We start from the raw sequence: 19,631 nt of genomic DNA on the forward strand, positions 1-19,631 counted from the left end.
TCCATCGTTCAGTAGTGAAGGAGATGTCCTCTGGGATATGAAGATGAGGGCTGCAAAAGGAGAGCTAAATTCCATGAGCCATCTGATGAGATCAGGCACACTAGAAACCTGGATGTATTCATTGGTGGCTGGCTGCTGCCTGCAAGGGTTACTGACCTGGTGGGAGTCTGTGAATGCCTCAGTCCCTGACTCTTGCTTGGTCATTCACCCATAGGTAAAACACACCTGCCTCTATTTCCTGCCAAGAAACAGAACCTGCAATGCCATTGTGCAAGGAGTGAACCCCATCCCGTTCCCACAGCAGCAGAGGGTCCTGTCTGGGCTTGGGGACAGCCTCCTCTGCTCAGCCATGATTAGTGGGGCTTGGACAGACTTTGGAGAGGGGTATGGCCATGGACCAGCTGGTTGAACAAGTCTGTCTTTATCTTCAGTACATGCCTGGGACCCCTTGGTCCCTCTGGGCCGAGCTGGACACAGCATTGCACAAGCCCTAGGGTGGATCTCATAGCAACTTAAAACACAGTGAGGCTAAGCTTAAAATACTGCTCTCTGACCATTAAGAAGTCTAGGGGCTATTTTGAGGTAAGTGCAGGAATGCAGCTTCCCTTATCCTGGCCTCCTCCACACACACCCTCCTGTGTCACACAGCTGCTGCTGGTGGCACACTTGTGGTGACCCTGGCCAGAAGCTGAGGCTTGGAGCGTGTGGCGTGTGTTTGTGTGTGTGTGTGTGTGTGTGTGTGTGTGTGTGTCTGTCTGTCTGTCTGTCTGTCTCTATGTTGTGTGTGTGAGCTTTCCACACTCCCATTGATTTGGAATGCCACTTAACTGTCGGGTGCTGTCTGAGGCCAGAGCTTGGATGCCTGGCTGCTTGCTCATCCCTCACCCCACCTTGTAAAAATTCTTCTTTACAAGGAGCTACTTTCTAATCCAGCTACTTTTCTGTCAAAGGCATGTTGTTCTGGGCTCCCTGTGGTTTGCAGTTTTTATTCCATATTCTTCTTCAGAATCCTCCTTGACCTTAAAACCCTTTTCATCTTCTCTCCTCCTTCTTCTCTTTAATTAATTTTTGCTCACTAGTCAATTCTTGCTGGGGTTTGTGTACCAAGCCCCACCTGTTTTCCTGGGTTTTCTCATAAGAGTTAAATACTTTGTTCTGCCTGAAACCCAATCAAGGTGAAGATAGATCCTTTCATAGCTTTCAGGAAGATGGCATTAATACTCCCTGTGACCCCAGGGCTCGAGCATCATCCCCAGCAGGCAAGCCTGGGGCTGCTGGAAGGCATAGCTGCCTCTGGGTTTGCCATGCTGCTGGCTGGGCCTGTGTGTGCTTGGGGTTTTTGAGGGTAGTGAAAGCCTGCCAGCATGTGTGAGAGTACTCTGAGCCAAGGTACTTGGTAAGGTGAAGACACATCTCATAGCCATATTAATTTCTCTGTCCCCACAGGCACCCCAGAAGGCTCACCACCCACCATGGCTGCTGGCCTGGAGAAAGCCTGCCACCGGTGCATATCTAAAATTGCCAGCAATGGTAAGGCACTTCTGGTAGCCATTGCCTCAGGTATTTAAGCAGCCCTGTTGCTAAGCCAAGTATGCAAAGGAATCACAATGGTACCAAGTCCCACCTGAATCTTCCACTGAAGTTTCCTTTCCTAGATACTGTTGGGAACTGATGGAATGTGCAATAGTAACTCTACCCTAACAGCAGCTGCCTGTTGCAGTATTTGAAGTATAGCAATCAGCACAAAATTTCAAAAAAGCATCACCATGTACCTAAATATGGGCAGCAACAGACAGCCTAAGAAAAATAATGTGTTTGCCTCCTCTCTGAAGTGTTACCTTACGCATAGTGCAGCAGAAGCATCCACAGGGAAAATCACCTCGTGAAGAGCAGCACAGCCAGCCTGGGAACAAACTCTCCTAGGAGTGATTCCCACCAAGCAAAACTGCTGCCAGCCTGTGTGATGGCACAGGGAGACAAGTCTGGGGATGGAATATCAGGGATATCCCCCTTTCACCCAGTGAGATCTGGGACAGGTTATTCTTCCCCCTGCTGGCCTGCTCCCGGGCACAAGGGCCACTGCAGGTGGGGGTATCCCCCATAAGCAGCCCCTTGCTGGGGGTTGGAGGCATCAGTTATCTGGAGAGAGGTTCTTTTGCATGACAGCCTGGGCTTGCTCAGGTTTTAAAGCAACTGGTTCTCCCCACCCAGGGTGGAGGGCACAGAGGGCTGTAATGAGCTGACAGCTGGTGGAACAGGCTGGTTCTCGCTCTCAGCAGCAACGCAGCAGAAAGCTGACCTGGGCTGAGGCTGTGCAAGCTGCACAGAGGCACAGGAGAAACACACTTCTGAGGTGGGGTTTTGTAAGATCAGGGAAGCAGTCTCCTCAGCAGGAGGTTAAAATCCATGGGTTTAAAGCAGCTTACTCCTGCTGACTGCATCTCCTTTTCCCTCTGAGTTGCAAGTGCCTTTTGCTTTCACTTCTAGGAAGTAGCAATTTCTAATTCCACTCAAATGCAAGAAGCAGCAAACCCCTTGACCACTCATCATAACTGATACTTTACCCACACTAATTGCTGCATTTCCCAGTCTAGGGTGTTACCTTGGAGTCTTCTATATTCCTGATCTTTGCTTTGCCTGAAAGGCTCTCAAAGCTCAGAATGAACTTTTATTAATGATTAAACCCCTCAACTCCTTGCTGTCTTACAACCTGACAGAGAAAACCAGGCCAAAGGGACAGAAAGATCAACCCAGGTCTCCCTGCAGAAACCTGGCACAGGTAGGGAAGAGGAGGATCTTTTCTGGCCCACTTTTTCATGCTCATCACTGCCCCAGGGGAAAGAAGGGCAGTGGAGTGATGGGAAACAAGGGATGCATGCACCCTCATTACACCCTGACAAGCATCTGGGAGTGGAATTGGGACCTAGCTGGTCCCTGTGGGATCCCTCACATCCTGCAGAAAGGACATGCAGAGAGGATCTGGACTCATTGGTGAATATCACAATTTAAAAGGTCAAAAGTGGTATTTGCTCTGATTTTTGTTCCTAGTGTCTACAAGGAAAATGTTACCATTCCCTGTTATTAAATTACCACTGGAACTTCAATAATGAGGGAGAAAAGAATTAATCCTTTAGAATTTTTTTCTAACGATTGGGATTAGTTCTGATCTCACCTATGCACTTCTACACCAGAAGTACCCTCTTGGGTACCTGAAAAGTTACCCATGTGTGAGGAACTCAGAAATATCATTTTAGAAAAGTATCTTCAGGTTCTTATCATGCTTGAGTTCAAAATAAGCTCAGCTTTAGCTATGGATCAGCTAATGCTTTCAAAATTGATTTTATGTTCATTAAAATGCAGTGATGCTTAATTTCACTTTTCCTCATCATCCTGTATTTATTTTTCAAAGACCTTTTCAGCACAATCCACATTTGTACCTTTGGTCTGCTGGTATTGAAATAACTCCCAAGAGCTCCAAGAACCCACCTGTGGAGCATCTTTTCATTCTTGGTGTAGCAATTTAAGTTCAGTCTTCAATTTACTGACCAAAATAAAAAAGCCTAATCCACTACCCTGGGTCTGCTGCAAAGCAAACTGAATGGCTCTATATGTAATGCCTAAATATTGTTATAAAATTACTTCTGGAAATTATTCACAAGGGGCCAAATCCAGAATTTAGACCATGGCATAACTATAGTTCAGTATCCCGACGCATAATATAAAATCCAGGCTAGACACTCTGCAATATTGCTCAACCCCCAAGGCAGCTGCACCTAGGACATAAATTTTAGGTGATGTGATGCTGATATCTGGGTACCAAAGTTCTATATTGCAGTAATTCAACCCTGCCTAATCAAGGAGTGGTGGAACACAGCAAAGAGCTGGTGGCCCTGAGCTGGGATTTGGTCAGTTTCCTCACACTTCCCCTGCCTCAAATGGTGGGTTTTTTCCTTTTGGAGGAACTAGAGGCCTCCATGGGAATGGCTGTTTCTTACCCTGATTCCTCCAGCTTCTGAGTATCTAGTCTGGTCAAGGGATTCAGTCATGCCAGGGATGGGATTCCTGCCCTTCATCCCCAGAGATTATTCCGTCAATATATCTCCTTGCTATGGCATTAGCCTCATAATCAGACAGTCTTTGGTTTTGCTCAAGGATATCTCATGTCTCTACTCTTTGGATCACTCACAGGTCTGGTTTTGAGTGCTCAAACCTTGCTGTTATTTTCTTATTTGGTGGTGGCCGGCCAAGCTGAACAGATTTAATTCCTTTCCTTCACATTACTTCATTCAAGTGTTTTCTGCATATCCCATCTGAGAGAGTGACATTTTCCTGTGACTTGAAAGCACAGAATGACAGCCAGTAATCCCTGGTCTGTAAAACATACAGTCTTACTGGGCTGGTTCCTCAGAAAGATCCATCGAGACTTTCTCTGCCACCACGACACCCCCTCAGGCTGCATTCTTTCTTTCCTCCAAGTGCCTATCAGCACTGCAGGGGATGCCTGCAGATGCCATGAAGGAATAGAACAAGGATGAAAATACCTGTTTCCCACGTGCACTCCAGCCTGTTACAGCACCCATGCTGCAGTGCAGCACTCTGTGACACTGCTTGCTGAGCTACTGCATTGCCATCTGCACCTGCCCCAGGGCATCAGCAGGCATGGGGCCCTGCCAACTGAATTTGACCCAAATTTCCTCTCACCCAGACTGCTGGGAGTCAGGCCCCTTCAGAGCAGCATTCCCACAGGGTGTTGTCCAAAGGGCATGCTTTGGCATATTTTCACACAGAGTTTTGCTCTTCAGCTTGTGTATGCAGAAAAATCTCGGGATAACTGCAGACTTTGTTTGGAAGCTGGAGTATCTCATGTAAAAAAATAAAAATTTCTTTTTTATCCAGAACCTGACAGACTACAGAACAAATAGCACCTGGAAGTGATGGCAATGTAACCAACACTACATTTATTACTGTATTTATTATCAGAGAGCTTGTCACTCTACTGAGCAGCTTGCACTACAGCTGTATTAGAGGAGAGTAGGTAGATTGAGATTTATATTCATAAGTAGCTCCTGAAAATCTTGTGAAGACGTGAAAAGAAAGAATTTTTGCTCTCTCCTCAAAGTAAATAGGGACAGTGTGAGCTGATCTGTACCTTTCAAGTGCTTGGAAAACTCGTGGCAGCAAAATGAAGTCTGAGGAGCCCACGGGTGAATTGGTGTCACCTCCAGTACTGCCTCCAGATGCCAAGCAAATGCCAGAGGGCAAGAGGCTGTGTGTGCTGAGGCCAGACACAACAAGGGAGTGGCAGAGGACTGGTAGGAGAGCTGCAGTGCAGGGGCATGCCTGTGGAAGATGCAAAGGCTCAGGCATCAGACAGAAGAGAGACCATGACATACAGCCAAAATGTCAACAGCGATCTCAAGCGTGTTTACTTCTGTGAGGAAATCCTGGCAAGAGGAATTCAGCCAAACAGCAGATTTGTATCAGCTGAGTGTACTGCTGGGCAGGAGACACAAAACCTGCACCCACTGATCTAATTTTTGTGGGCACAGATTTCAAGGAACGTGCAAGATATTCAGCCACCAGTTCTCTTTTTCCTCTGATGTGATCATAGCCACGAGTTCTTCTCTCCATCCATTTCCCAGCACGTTAGGATCCTGCAGCAGGACTTCACCAGGTGCTGCCCTGCTAGTACAGAGCAGTGAGGTCTCCTGCCCGATGCCCAGGCACCAGCCTCATGGAATACCAGACACCCTTCCGAGGCATGCCTGGAAACACTCCCCTAGTTGTGCTGTGTTTTTAGAGACTATCAGCCTTTTTTTGCTACTTATTCCAAGAATGAGGCCAGGGTGTCCAGGGTGAGGCGATATCGCCGACACACAAACACCACCAGCCCCACATGCGGACCTGCCCGCACGTCCTCTCTGCGGAGCCGGGCTGCTCTGCGGCAAGCGCCATTCTCTGAAGCAATTTGTCTTGGGACCAGAACGGGGCAGCAGAGCCCAGACAAACCCGGGCAGAGAATGCGTGTATGCCGGCTGAGCAGCATTCCTGTGAAACCCCCACACATCCCGGGAAAATCAGCCTTCAGCGCTGCTAGCGACACTGAGGGTGGCTGCAGAGCCCTGCCAGTTGTGTAGGCAATTGTTGAAGAGTCTCACTTTGTTAAACATGGATCTGGAAGCCTTCCCAGACTATGCATCTGCCCCTCCAATTCGAGACCTAAGAGGCTGTAGCTGAATGGGGAGATAATGAGTAAATACATTCCCAGCGCCTGCTTTGGAAGCGGAATTAATGAACCATTATCTCTTTCTCTTGAGCTCTGAGTGGTCTCTACCTCCCACTTCTCCCCTCCAAAAGCGAGCTGCTGGGCAGATGTCAGACACCAGCAAGCACGGACACCTGTGTGCCAGATGTGCAGCCTCGCCTGCACAAGAGCCCCCTGAGCTTTTTCCAGAGCTTACCGCAGCATCCCTCCCCGGGGTCAGGCAAAACAGGCACTGCACAACTAACAAACAACACGATGCCATCTCCTCCTCCTCGTCCTCCTCCTTCTCCCCGGCTCCTGAGCACTTCCCTTGCAGCAGGGACAGGGACAGGAGGCAGCGCGAAACCACAGGTGGAGGGGTGACGCTGCAGTGACAGCACTCGTGGCCACAGCAGGCAGTCGGTGCAATGCCTGCAGACCTGAGCAGCACCCCTTTGAGCAGCACCCCTTTGAGCAGCACCAGATAGATGGGTTCCCCACCCTCTGGGCACTGTTTGCTCAGAAATTATGTTGGAAGCCCAACTCATTTACAATACCATCACTTCTTGATATGAAAGAATAGTCTAGATAACGGCAAGAGGAGCTAGCACAAAATGTGACATGTGGTGAAAAGGGAGGCTCTAGGCTGAGTTGTTCTAATGAGAGGCTGTCAGTGGTTGAAAGAGCTTAGTCAAGTGTAGGACACTATTGAAGCAGAGGAAGAATTTCTGTATTATGCAGCACTCGAGAGATAGGAGTCTGAGCAAAAATGAGAGAGAGAGAGAGAGAGAGAGAGAGAGAGAGAGAGAGAGAGGGAGACTGGCCGACAGGGAAAGGAGGAGGGGGTGGCACAAAGGAACAGAAGTGCTTTCTTCAGCTCAAAATACCCTCAGTCTCCCCCAGTTCATGGAGATAACAAACATGCTGCTTCTGAGAAAGATGTCTCTCAAGGGCTTAAGTGTAAGATCCTGGTTCTCTGTGGAGAAAACACAAGCAGCATGTGGGGGATGGTGTGTTCCCATGAAAAGTGTCTGCGAGTCAGAAAGCCTGGTGGATCTGCTCTGAATTTTGATGCTGTTCCTATGTCCTCTCTGTTTCTCCTTCTGGAAAACAGAAGCAGTAATGCTGCCCTTTTTCTCTAAGGCAGCCTGAGGGTGGTATTTTGGCAGTGCTGCAGAATTTTCCAGAGTGGCGCTGTCTGCAGGGCACTGGCAGTGTCCCTGCTCCTGCGCGGCCAGGGGGACACCGTGCACCTTGCAGAGGTTGCAGTTCTCTGGCATGGGGAACTGCAGGACACAGCTTACCCAGGGAATGGGCTGGTCCCAAGCCAAATCCAAATACTTGCTCCAAGGTTTTTTTTGCAAGCCTCCAAGGAGACGTCCTACTCCTTTTCTTATCCGTGCGCTTCTCAGCCCCTCTGCAATCTATGCCCACCTGCACTTTGGCACCCTTAAGGACCCACTTGCAGCCTGAGCCATTTCTGGGAGAGCTCTGAAGGGACACTTGCCACAGAATGTCCTCATTATATTTTACTCTCATTTGGCAGGGCAGTGTTTCACTTTAATGTTGCCAAGTGTTCATGATTAGGCACAGAGGTGACAGCTCTTGTGAGACAGGCTGCTCACACTGTTCTAGACACTGGTGTCCCTCACCCACCATGAAGGTAAGCACTCATCCTCTGCAGCACCTGGCTGTGCAGGGGAAACATCAGGGCTCAGATACACCAGCAACTCTCTAGGGAGTAGGTAAGTCTCTCAGGTCCACTCACCTGCAGGGAGAGTCAGTGTGCACCCCTAAGAGCATCCTTCCACACAGCTTAAGCTGATCTAGCCCAATGACAAATCCCACTCCTTGCAGCAGCACTGCTGCCTTTGTGCTCATGAGCTAAGCTGGGTCAGGGAGTTAGACCAGCCAGAAACCATTCACATCTGTGATAAAGACAGTTTATTTAGCCATCATTGAAAAGTAAGTGGAATGGCATTAAAGCTGCTATTTGCTTAGCAAACAGATACGGCTCATCAGTTGCCATGGATTAGCTGATGCAGAATTACTTGTTACTGCACAGTCGCCTGGCAGTGCCTCTGAAAAGGATGCAGGATAAGGCAGCAGTGGATGACTCCTTGCCCTTGGATTAAGACAAGCTGCAAGTAATAGCTTCAAAAGCAGTTTGTGTCTCTCACTGCATCCTGGAAGTGATAAAACATGTGTTGGCCTCACCACCGCAAATACTGCACCACGCAGGTGATATTCCCACCCCATCAAGTGCACTGTATTTCTTCCTACACAATTGTCTGAATTTACAGAGGATCTGTAAAGAACTGGATGGAAATGCTGGCCTCTAAACTTGAACTAGCCCAAATAACACTGTCTTTCTTTTCTCCTTCACAGCATGCTTTATATTTGGGCTCCTCGCTTTCCTTGCCTTACCACTGTCCATGACTTTTATAGGTAAGTTGACAACTAAAGTAAATCAAAAATAGAAACTTCCTGGCACTCTGTGGCAGGTTAACATATCTGGTGGAAGAACTTTCCAACTGTTTGGGTTTCCAACTGTTAAACCCCTGTCTTGGTACTTTAGCTTCAGACAGAATCTCAGCCCACACTCTGTATCAGGAATGAAGGAGTACTTGAATTCTGACCCTGTTTATCTTAAAAAACCCTCCAGTGTGTTTTACCTCAAAACCCAGCTTTGTCTGTGGGAGGAAGCTCAGAATCTGACATATGAGAAGATTTCATTACTCAGGATCCCTCTGTATTAACTACACTGTAAAAAATTGTAGAAGCATAGTGCTGGAAGGGGAAAAGAGATGCTGTAGGCTGCTATTTCTCCCTTTTTGAAAGTCAGACCTGGTTTTTGGCTCATCTGCCCTTGAAGGCTGGATTTGTGAGTAGCATTTCAAGATCAAATATTTAAGAAAGGAAAATCCTTTGAGCAGTAGAATTTTATACCTTTTTAAACTGCATAAGGCCCCTCTTCTTTTCTTAAGCATCACCTTTCCCTTACCATTAACATAGATCTTTGTTTTTTCTGTAACACTTCATTGCTCCCTTTGGGCCTTTCAGATCCTCCATATGGGTTGTGAACCCCACTTGAGAAACATCAGTGGAGACACCAATCCACCTCTGCTTTTAGACAGGCCCATGTGCTCACAGCATCCCTGACAGATGTCTGACTTGCCCTTGCTCAAGGAAATTCCATGGCTTCTCAAGGAGACTATTTCAACATTTTATTGCTCTCAAAGACAAAATATTTTTCCCATATCTAACCTAAATCTTCCCTATAGCAAATGAAACAGATTACAGCCTGTCCTGCCCACTGTGGTCACAAAAACATATTGGTCACTGTCTTACTCAAGAGATCCTTAGAACTGTTTGAAGGCTGCTATTATAACCCTGCTCCATCTTCTCTTTTGTTTTCCCAGAGGTCTTAAAAACCTAATTCTTTCATCCTGACCTCACGGGTCACTGCCTCTGTAGCTGTTGTTTTTTTTTTTCCATTTTTGCCTCCCTCCTTTGACCTCTGTGCAAGTCTTTTTCCTTATTAATAAAAGAATGATGTAACGCAGGCCTCCAGCTGAGACCTGAGGAATGAGCAGTGCAGAGTAATTAGCTCCTCTGTTTAACATGCAGGATTTCTGTAAACACACCTCAAAATGAAACATGGTCTCTCTGCACCAACCCATTTCCTCCCAAATTTAGTTTATGGTGCATTGTAAGCCCAGATGGTTTTTGGCAGTGCTGCTCCCTACCAGACATATCTCGTTTTTTTACCTTGAAGTTTCCTACCCAACACACAGTGGCTCTATCAGTTTTTGTCTTGTAGATTTTGAATGCCTTTTTCCAGTGTATCCAGATCACTTTGAATTCAAAGTCCTCAAGAGCCCTTGTCTTTGAGAAGCTGCTCACCTGGTGCCTCGCTCCTCATGAAGGATGGTCCAAAGGAACTCTAGATGCAGATGCTGAGGGCAAGCTGCATCCCACCTAGACTCAGACTGTGTGCACCCACAGCCAGGCTGAGTGCTGTGTGTTGTCCTTGCAGAAAAGGGAAATTCCCACACCCTCTCTTAGGTGTCTGCCTTGACATGAGGTGACTTTTAAGGCAGTTGGGACGCCTGGCCCATTGGCATGGATAGTTATCCAAATCCACATAATAAGTGTTCAGTTAAAGGTTGGTGCTCTTCCCTTAATCTGGGGATTTCAAAGTACCACTCATGACTATGGTGGGAATCCAGTTAGGATTTCCTAATTAGGAACCAGGGAGTTCTAATGAGGGATTGGGGAGCAATTTGGAAGTAGCAAAATGGACTGAACTGCTGCATCTCAACACTTGTGCTCTTATATTTATCCATGACTTAAGATTGCTATTTATCCCTTAAGAAGATTCTAGCTTTAGCTTTTCCCCAGGCTGAATATGCCTGAACTGTGAAATAGGGATGGGAAGGTATAATACAAAATGTGGTATGGTTTCCATGCATACTGACATCCTGCCTTCTGGAAATGAATCCAGGTCTGGAATCCGACCACTTACAAATAAGATTTCTCAGGAATATTTCACAGTATCTTTAAGATCAGTGAGAAGTGGAAAGTCTATAGTAAGATATTAGCCTGGAGCTCTGGATATCTCCTGCATCAGATACATAGCCCTTTTTTCCCCCACAACTTACTGAAATTAAGAGATAATGTCACTATAATGTAGTGTTGTCAGAGGATATTGGTTTCCTGCAGCTCCATATCAGCAAGTTATTTTTAGGAAAATTAAATGTCAAGGAAAATGCTGATATTTATTTTCCAAGCAAAATCCTATGATTTTCTGATAATATTCTGTTACCACAATCTCAGAAAAAAACTTGCTGATGTGCCTCCAGTAATTTTGGCTCTTGCTTCCTACAGAGGAAAACTGTGAGGTAAAATACTTGTTAAAACTCAGAGATGAATAGCAGGCAGCCCTAGTAATAATTACACCCCAACATCATACACTCTTAAAATTCGATATTGCTGTAAATCACAGTATAATTCAAGATACATGAAAAGGACTCAGCATATTTTCCAAGCTGCAGACTTGTGACATCACTTAAGCCATAGATTGTTTAGCAGCTTTTTCACTTTTACTGGCAGAGATGATCCCTTTTTTCACTAAACACTCTAAAGATATAGAGATTTATTTAAATTTTTTTTTAGTTTCCGGGACAGTGAAGGATTACTCTCAATAACCCGTTCTTGTATGTTGTCCAGAGTACCTTTATATACAGAATACCCCAAGGCTAGCTAAATCACATTTGAAAGCTGATGACATGGGGTTTTTTTAATAAGCAGCCTAAATTGCCTCCTGTTCAAGTTTAACCCACTACTACTCCTCACACTCAACACCAAATAATTCCTCAAATCTCAAATGCTCCTGAGAATTGTCTGAAGCCTATTCTCTTACTCTGTGCCTTTACGTGGGAACCAGTTTTGTGCTTTAGCAGTAGTTGTTTACACAATCTTTCCTTGCATTCCAGTCCCTCAGCCAGTCCCCTGATTTGCTGACATGCTTTCTCATAAAATGGTGCCCAAAAGCAATTTCTTCGAGATAAATTCTCTGCAGCACCTAGATCCAAGTGTAAGGCCCACAGTCAGGGCTCGACTGGGGTCTGTGCTAAGTGATGACAGCTGCAGCCATCCACAAGGAACACGTGAAAATGGCCTGGCATGTTGAGGTCTCTGCCTCCCATTAGGAATAAAGTTGTGTAGTAGGCTCCAAAGAGTGGATCAGCCTTGCTATACAGCAGCCCTCCTTTCCTGTGGGTGTACTTGAGCCATTTCAGCTGAGAAGAGTAAAGCAGCTAAAAAGAGGCCAATGCTGTATTGCCTTTCCTTCTTCCTGACCCCTCATCTCATGGAAAATCATGAGTCACAAGGACACTTGGTAGCAATCCTTTATGGGCCTGCCAGAGCACTGCCCCAAATGGTGCCCTTAGAGAAGCCATTGTCCTGTTTGCTCACAAGTGCTCTTTCCACTTGCTGGACCCTGTGTCCTGGATCTCACTGCAGTGTTGTTCTGTGGTAGCCAAGAGGTAAAACGTGCAAGTACCTCTGCTTTCCCAAGCCTCCCCTCTCTTGTTTTTTCCCCTTTGGATGCTGTTCAGGCTGTGTCTGATCTTGCACAGGTCTTTGGTTCATTCATTTGGACTCCTCTGCTGCTCTGTGTTGTGGTCAGGCTCAATTGCTTTTCGCTCTGAACCACAGATTGCTCTGGCTTGCAGGGAGCACTGCAGTAGAAGCAGACCTTTGACCTCTCATGGTCCATACATCCCATCTCTAGCAGTCAAAGGAGAACATATCTGTTGCTTATGGGAAAGAATTTGTTGCGTTCCAACAAATTTTGGTGCTCCCAGATAAACCACACGCTGTGTGAGAACTGATTGGCACATTTGCTGATTTCACTGTAACAAATACCAGTGCCCATCTGCCAACTGTAGGTCTACATTTCCTATTCACACCTTGGGGTGTATTTTTAAAGTTACTACTGTATCACCTGCTTTGACCTGCTCTTTTGCTGTCATATCTGTCTGCAGTATTCTCCCAAAACCGACAGAGTGCTGCTGTCTGTCACTCAAATCCTTCCCAAAACTGACTGATATCATGTTATATATATATATTTGAAAGGATTCCATAATAGATTTGTCTGGGAAAGAGAATCGGAGCAGCATGAGAAAAAAAAGAAAGGCATTTTTTCTTGACTTTTTTCCCCCCTCAAATTGAAATCTCAGTTAACACATTGGAAATAGAAATTGCCTAGGTTCCTAAACTGAAATATATTCCCAGTGATCCCTTGCCAGCTGCTTTTGTGGCAGGCTATTAGATGGCCAAGAACTTTGGAAACCTTGGTAGCAGCTTTCTGATGAATTTGATGTAATTTGTGACAATTTCCCTGCTGCCCACCCCTGTAAAGCTGGGAGTCTGAGCATGTCTCAGTGTTACATAGGGGCAAAATGGACAAAAAATCACAGCTTTGTAATAAGAATGAAAGGGGAGAGAGTCCAAATCCATCTAAGTGCAGCCTTTTTCATTTATACAAAGGTTGGTAATAAATGCTTAGTATAGAAGAGTCCACAGCCCTTACAGGGGATCACAAAACTGCAGACCACAAAACACTGTCCCATGTCCTGTGATTAAAGTCAGACCTGTAGCAAGCAACCGCAATCCACAGCACCTGTGTTATGCCATGCAAAGAGTGCAGGAGAGGTTCAGGACATGAGCAATGTTATGGACCAGCGCTAGCAGTGGATTTGGTGGGCAAATTGACAAGCTAAAGAGGATTACAGCTATATCAAAGAAAAACCTAACCAAAACAAAACAAAAAACCCCTCCAAAACAACCAAAAAAACTCTACCAAACAAAAACCCACTGGTACTTCTTTCTTAATTCCTCCTATTCAGTGTAGTTCTGAAAATGGAGGCAAGATGTTTCACCTGAGAAATGTTTAGTACTAAGACTTGCACATTCCTTTCAGTATCCTGCAACTAGGCAACCCCAATTATTCAAAGAAAAGTCAGAATATCTCCTTGCAAACTATTTATATAGCAAGAAGAAAACAGAAAATCCTTTCTACCCTATGCAACTGATCTGTCAAAGCCCTGAAACATGGGATCAATACCAATAAAATTACAGTGTAATGAACTGTTTAAAATTTCTGAAGATGCTATTGGGTAAGAGACTTGGGCAGGGGATTCATCCCAGCTAACTTACAGGTATCTACAGCTGGCTGTCTGGATTCCTTGTATAGCCATGGAGAGACAGAAGCCCTTTCAGGAACCAACTCACCTGACCCATTTCAAATGCCTATCTTAGGAAAAATGAATTGAATTTTACAAGTGCCTATTTCTCCCTATTGACTTCAGAGTGTAGAAAACTAGTTCATGTATGGATGCCTGCATTGCAGACATCTATATTTGGACAGATGAGTTTCACTGCCACAGACCTGTATCACAGGATTCAGTCTCTACTGCCAGCAACATCCTCACACAGCCATACACACTCTTCTCTACAACTTACCCAACTTTCTCTTTCTTGCAGTAGATTTGAAGGTTGCCAGGGTCCTCAGCTCCATAACAACCAATTCTTTTATCCTCCAGCAACCCAAACAGCTTGGAAACTTGAGCTTCCACAGCTCCCTATCAGCTGCCTGGAAAGCTAAAACAGTTCCAGGTGCACCCACGGGTATTGGCTCCCAAGCTTCCAGGAATCTGACTCAGGAACATGCCATACTCATAGGAACTAATGAGCAGGAAAATCCTGGGGGAAGTTTATCAGAATTCCTTCTTTTTGTAGTTTTGATTTTCAGTGAATTTTCTACCACTGATTTCCTGTCCAGCTCAGTCAATGGTTCATTTAACAAAGAGCTGTGGCTGAAGCTAATGACCTCTATATGTGGCTGCATTAGTATTGCCAGAAAATAGTAATGTTGGATTTGCCTTTGCTATCTCTCTTCCTTCTCCTGCCTTTTGCTTGCTCATGGCCCTCACTCCTCTAGTGGGAGGTGCAGCCTCCTTTTAATTCTGCCCCCATTTCAACAGACACAGGATACAAAACTTGGGTGTAAGCAAGACATTTCACTTACAGCATCTATAATTCTCGCTGTACAGCTTGTTGCAATATCTGGTCACTTGAGATAACAAACATCCATTTTTGCCATTCAGGAATGAAGTTTTTGGAAGACTGCCCAGTCCAGCCACTGATTCCCTTGTATCTGTTGGTGGGTGGTGTGATTGGCAGCTTAAAGGTAATGTGCCTTCTGTGTGTGAAAAATATTTTGTGTGACTCGACTTTGACTTGCTTGTTAAGACATGATGATAGCTCCACACAGCCACATGCACCCAGTGCTGGAGAGCTACAGGATCAGGCTGTGCTTGTTCCAGCACCAAAAGCACCTGTCAGTCAAGTGAGCTGCTAATGAGTTCAGCATTGTCCCACACATTGTGGTGTGACTTTCTCCTGCACCACAGCATCTGTGCTACCATCCCTGCTGAGGGAAATGACTTCTTAACATGGATGCCTGTGGTAAATGGGGTCCTTTTCCCACAAGCAATCCTCCAACCATGTCAAATCTTTCTCCATTACTTTCATACAGACAGGACAAAAAGCTAAGTTACTCTCCTTGCTTTGGGAGTACTACAAAACCACTTGTGTTTGTACATAGTCTTCCACAAGTTCAATTTACTCCCACTCTGACCTGGCCAGAAGTAAATGACTGCAGCAGAATCACTTCCTTCCAAAGTAAATATATCCTTGCAACACAGCAGGGCTTATTAATCTAGATGCACCATTTTCTAACCACAGCTATCTGTCTTCTAGTGGACTGTGCTCACTTATATCTTTGCTGAGCCCCAGTCTGGCAGTTTGACAAGGAGAGGCACCCTCATACCTGTGATAAACCCTGGTCACTATAAAGCTATATAACTCTGCATTGACTCTAAAGGATCGTCCCTGTTCTGACAGTCCCTTTGCAGACTGTGTTAACTGGCTTTTAGGGAGCATGGAGAGCCTTACCACAACAATTCTAGCCATTTTCTTTGCCAGGACTGAAAAAAAGAGGAAAGAATCCTACTCTGCAGGTCTCTGCATTCACTGCACTCTTTCAAAGTGGTAACCCAACAAAACCACAGTACATCACTGGGATATGAATCATGCCCTCCAAGGACCTTTGGTCAGTAAATAAGAAAATGGAAAGAAAAAAGAAAGTGCTTAATCTTGTTACAAGGAATTTGCTGTGTTGTGAGTTCTACTGGCAAATGCTTAGTCATTCGATCACACCAGTGGACTTATCTGTATAATCAAAGGTTCATTTAATAATAGTTTAGAAAATATTAGAGCAGAACTGAAAGGCAATTTTGAGGCTAGTGGACTGAAGCTTTCATAAAAAATGTTCTTAGCCATTTCCGTTAAAAGTCAGTTTTTCTCACTATAACTAAGGTGGCAAACGGATCAGTTAACATTGATGCTGACATCAAATAATGCTTTGAATTTTACTTCAGTTGACAGCAGGGCTGCTTACTTTGTAGTTTGGCAATGCATTTGGTCAGAACTTGATTAGCTTCACTCATGTGTTATCTCAGCACTTGGTCTGCAGCCAAATTCAAGTCTCTCGCCTCTCTGAACTGTGCCCTCTGTTCTGTTCACTGGACTGCACTGACTTCATCCAGCAGTGCCCTTGGCTTGAGCTCTGAAAGTTAAAAGGTCACAGAATGGGTGCAGGATGAAGTCTGAAAGGATGCTGTCCCATGATGGACATCATCTAATAGCAAGTCATTCTAGCCCAGATCTGTGCAGTCCGTAGGCTTCTCATCTATTTCTTTACCACCTCCAGTCTTTTAAAAAGCAATGGTAACTGTTCACCAAGGCAACTGAACCATCCTAGAGCACCCAGAGAGGCCTGTTTTATTCATGCCATGCTGCTCCATAAATGTATGTTCAGCAGCTAGTAACAATGTGAGCGACTGCCAGCAATTTCTTCAATCACGCTTGGCAAGGCAATATCCATAAGAATTAAATGCACTTTCTGTGAACTACTTAAATGCAGTTGAGATTCATAAATCTACCTGGGAGGTCTCTCTGACTGCCTCAAACCCAGTACTCATCTGCCATTTAACCCCATTCTCACTGCTGAGCTTGAGAGAACCTGAGTGCTGAGCTGAAAGCTAAAAAGACTGAAGCACAGCCACAGGCGCCCTCACGCAGAAACCTCAGAGCCACTGGCCGGGCAGGTTTATCCCTCCAGTGCCTCAGGAGTCTGTGTAAAACAAATGTTCATATGAGAAGATGATAGTCTGAGCAAGCCTGTTGCTTTGGGTGCTCAGCTGGATGTGAGACATCTGTGGAATTTTTTTTTTTTTTTTGCCTATGTTGGTGCTCGGACTTTAAACTGTGTTTCTCAAAAACTGGTAACAACATCTGGGCTGGAATACCAGTTGGTTTTGTAAACAGATATTAATTAATTTATATATAACCAAACAGTTTTCCAGAGAAGAGTAAGAATAAGAGAAAACTCTGTATTTCTGGATTCTCTTGCTAAGCTTTTCCTATTGAAAATGGGACACATGGAATAAAATCTGAGCCTGGAAAAATATACACCCAAACAGGTTTTCCTTGGCCAGTGTTCTGGAGAAAGAAGAGTGTAAAATGAGGGATGCTCTTCTCTTTCATTTCAAGCAGAAAAATGAGCACAGATTATAACTCTGTGAAAGAGAACATGACAGAGAACCCCACTGAATCTACCTGTGTTCTTTGTATTGCCAAGACTAAATGAGAAATTCAGGCATCACTGATGAGTCCTACTGCATTCCCTGTATACCAACCCTTCCTAACCACCTGGCATCATGGCATTCCACATATTTCTCTGCTAGTTTTAACTGAAGGCAGGAATGGAGCAGTCTGGGAAAATGGCACTTAATTGAAGAAAATTTGACAACAGTACATTGCAAGCATCTAAAGTAATTTCTTTGAGGTTTAAGTCATAGTCTATATGCTTTATAATTTGCTATAAACTGATCCAACTTTATAACCATGGAAAAATAGAGTTAGAAGAGAAAAATCTACCCACTACAAGACAGGAACTACACTACTTAAGTCATTTAGCAGTTACTGTAATCTGTTCTTAAAAGTCTCCAGCGTGGGAGCTGCTGCCATCTCCCTACACAATCTGTTCTCATGCCTTTCCATCAGCAATTTTTTTCCAGTGTATGACCCCCACTGGTGAATAACCTGCAAGGGAAAAATGCATTATTTTCCAGCAGTACCTGCCTCATTTGTGGCTCCTTAACTTTCTGTTTTCCCACATCCAATTTTATTTGACCCAAAGACTGGCAGTGGCCAGGAGGTGTTCAGACCCTCTGCAGCTACTTTACTTATTCCCTTTTCTCCCCCCATGCCTCCAGGTGACTCTCCTGCTGTACGACTCAACCAGGATGAGGCAGCTGCTTTCTAAGTCTGTTGTGATTGATGATGATGATGACGACGAGTATCCCTGGAGGCAGAATGCTCACAAGTACTACGTCCATCTAACCCTCAGCCTTTTCCTCTTTCTCTGGTTCATTCTTGGGAACTACTGGGTTTTTTCTGTGTATCTGCCAAATTTCATCCCGCCTTTTCATCAGCCTCAGGATTACTGTGACAAAACCCTGTACATTTTTGCTGTTGGTGTTCTCATTATTAGCCATACTGTTCTGTTTCTCCTTATCTTCTGTAGCTGCTGCATATACTGTTTTTCCAGGCAAAGATTCTCTTCTGAGGAAGACTAAATGCTACATAAATAAATCTCCATGTTTGGGAAAGTGTGTACAACAAAGAACAGGCAATAATTCACCCTTGTGTACATCTTTGTTGTATGATATATATGTGTGATAGCAGTCAACTTCAAGGGGAAATCAAAAAATACAGTGCCATCTGGAAATAGCTATGCTGGAATACAGCATAGTCTATGCAAAAATGCTGCTGCAGGTGCCAGGGTGTACTACTGCTAACTTTTACATCCCATTTTTTAACTCTGGATGTTTTACCAGGAGGGAGCTCTTGCAGATGGCAAACTCCTCTAAAACCAGATCCCCCTTATGCTGTATATAGCACAGGACATTTTTGCCTATAAAAGTAGCCATGTTGTTCTCTTCACTGGGATCTGAACATCTCCACACAGTCTTGCTGAGGTTTGCTATTGGCCCTGAGTTATAGATGAGGGAGCTGAGACAAAGGTTGCACTCAGGCCACTTTGCAAAGCACATGGACTCTGCGGACTCTGGCAGTAACTGAGACGCTCACTAGAGAGCTATTCAGGCCCCTGTCAGACTGGCCAGTAAGCAGCTGTGATAGCAATAGGAGCTTGTATAAAATGCAGCCTGAATATAGCCCTCAGGTCTCTTCTGAAGTTGGACTAGGAAGCATCTATATCTAACTTTGGGGCTAAAGCAGACAGTATGAATACATCCATATATGTCCAATACGTCCAAAGTGAGCTAAGGCTGCTTTGCAAGTCTTTGGCAGAACAAAGAACTGAGCTACTGAGTGTCAGACTGGTGCTTCAACAGGGCTCAGCATTCCCCAGTCAGGGGATACACTTTCTATAGCAGTAATTTGTCAATACCACACTAACACAAAGATTACTGTCGAACCATTGTGATCAAGTTAATAGAAAAACTGATGATGTTACCTTGGTATTTTGAATATAGACCACAACAATAAGACTTGGGTGGGGATGTGAGAATTTCAGGCAGATGTGTTCTCTACAGCAGTTCTCTGGTTGTGGTGTGAATGTACATTTGATTTGTTCTTCTTGGTGCTGTACATATGGAAATCTGTACTTAATGGACAGATGCAATGCAAGCAGTTTTTCAGTCAGCAGCAGCAGCTTTAAAAGCAC

General features: G+C 45.0%; 1 protein-coding gene across 1 annotated transcript; it reads left to right on the plus strand.

Annotated features, from left to right (window-relative positions):
• The first annotated feature begins 1,472 nt into the window (after nucleotides 1-1,472).
• Nucleotides 1,473-19,347, plus strand: TMEM272 (transmembrane protein 272). Its single transcript, XM_059466767.1, has 4 exons — nucleotides 1,473-1,530; nucleotides 8,633-8,692; nucleotides 14,923-15,005; nucleotides 18,157-19,347. The coding sequence occupies exons 1-4, from the start codon at nucleotides 1,473-1,475 to the stop codon at nucleotides 18,517-18,519; spliced, it is 564 nt and encodes a 187-aa protein (XP_059322750.1). The 3' UTR covers nucleotides 18,520-19,347.
• The last annotated feature ends 284 nt before the right edge of the window (nucleotides 19,348-19,631 follow it).

This window comes from Ammospiza nelsoni, chromosome 2 (genome assembly GCF_027579445.1).
Source record: "Ammospiza nelsoni isolate bAmmNel1 chromosome 2, bAmmNel1.pri, whole genome shotgun sequence".
In the NCBI taxonomy this organism is placed as follows: Eukaryota; Metazoa; Chordata; class Aves; order Passeriformes; family Passerellidae; genus Ammospiza; species Ammospiza nelsoni.

Coding starts and splice junctions, on each gene's coding strand:
- TMEM272 (XM_059466767.1), top strand. CDS start 1,473: ATGGCTGCTGGCCTGGAGAAAGCCTGCCACCGGTGCATATCTAAAATT. Junction 1,531..8,632: donor ATCTAAAATTGCCAGCAATG/GTAAGGCACTTC, acceptor TCTCCTTCACAG/CATGCTTTATATTTGGGCTC. Junction 15,006..18,156: donor GTGTGATTGGCAGCTTAAAG/GTAATGTGCCTT, acceptor CCATGCCTCCAG/GTGACTCTCCTGCTGTACGA.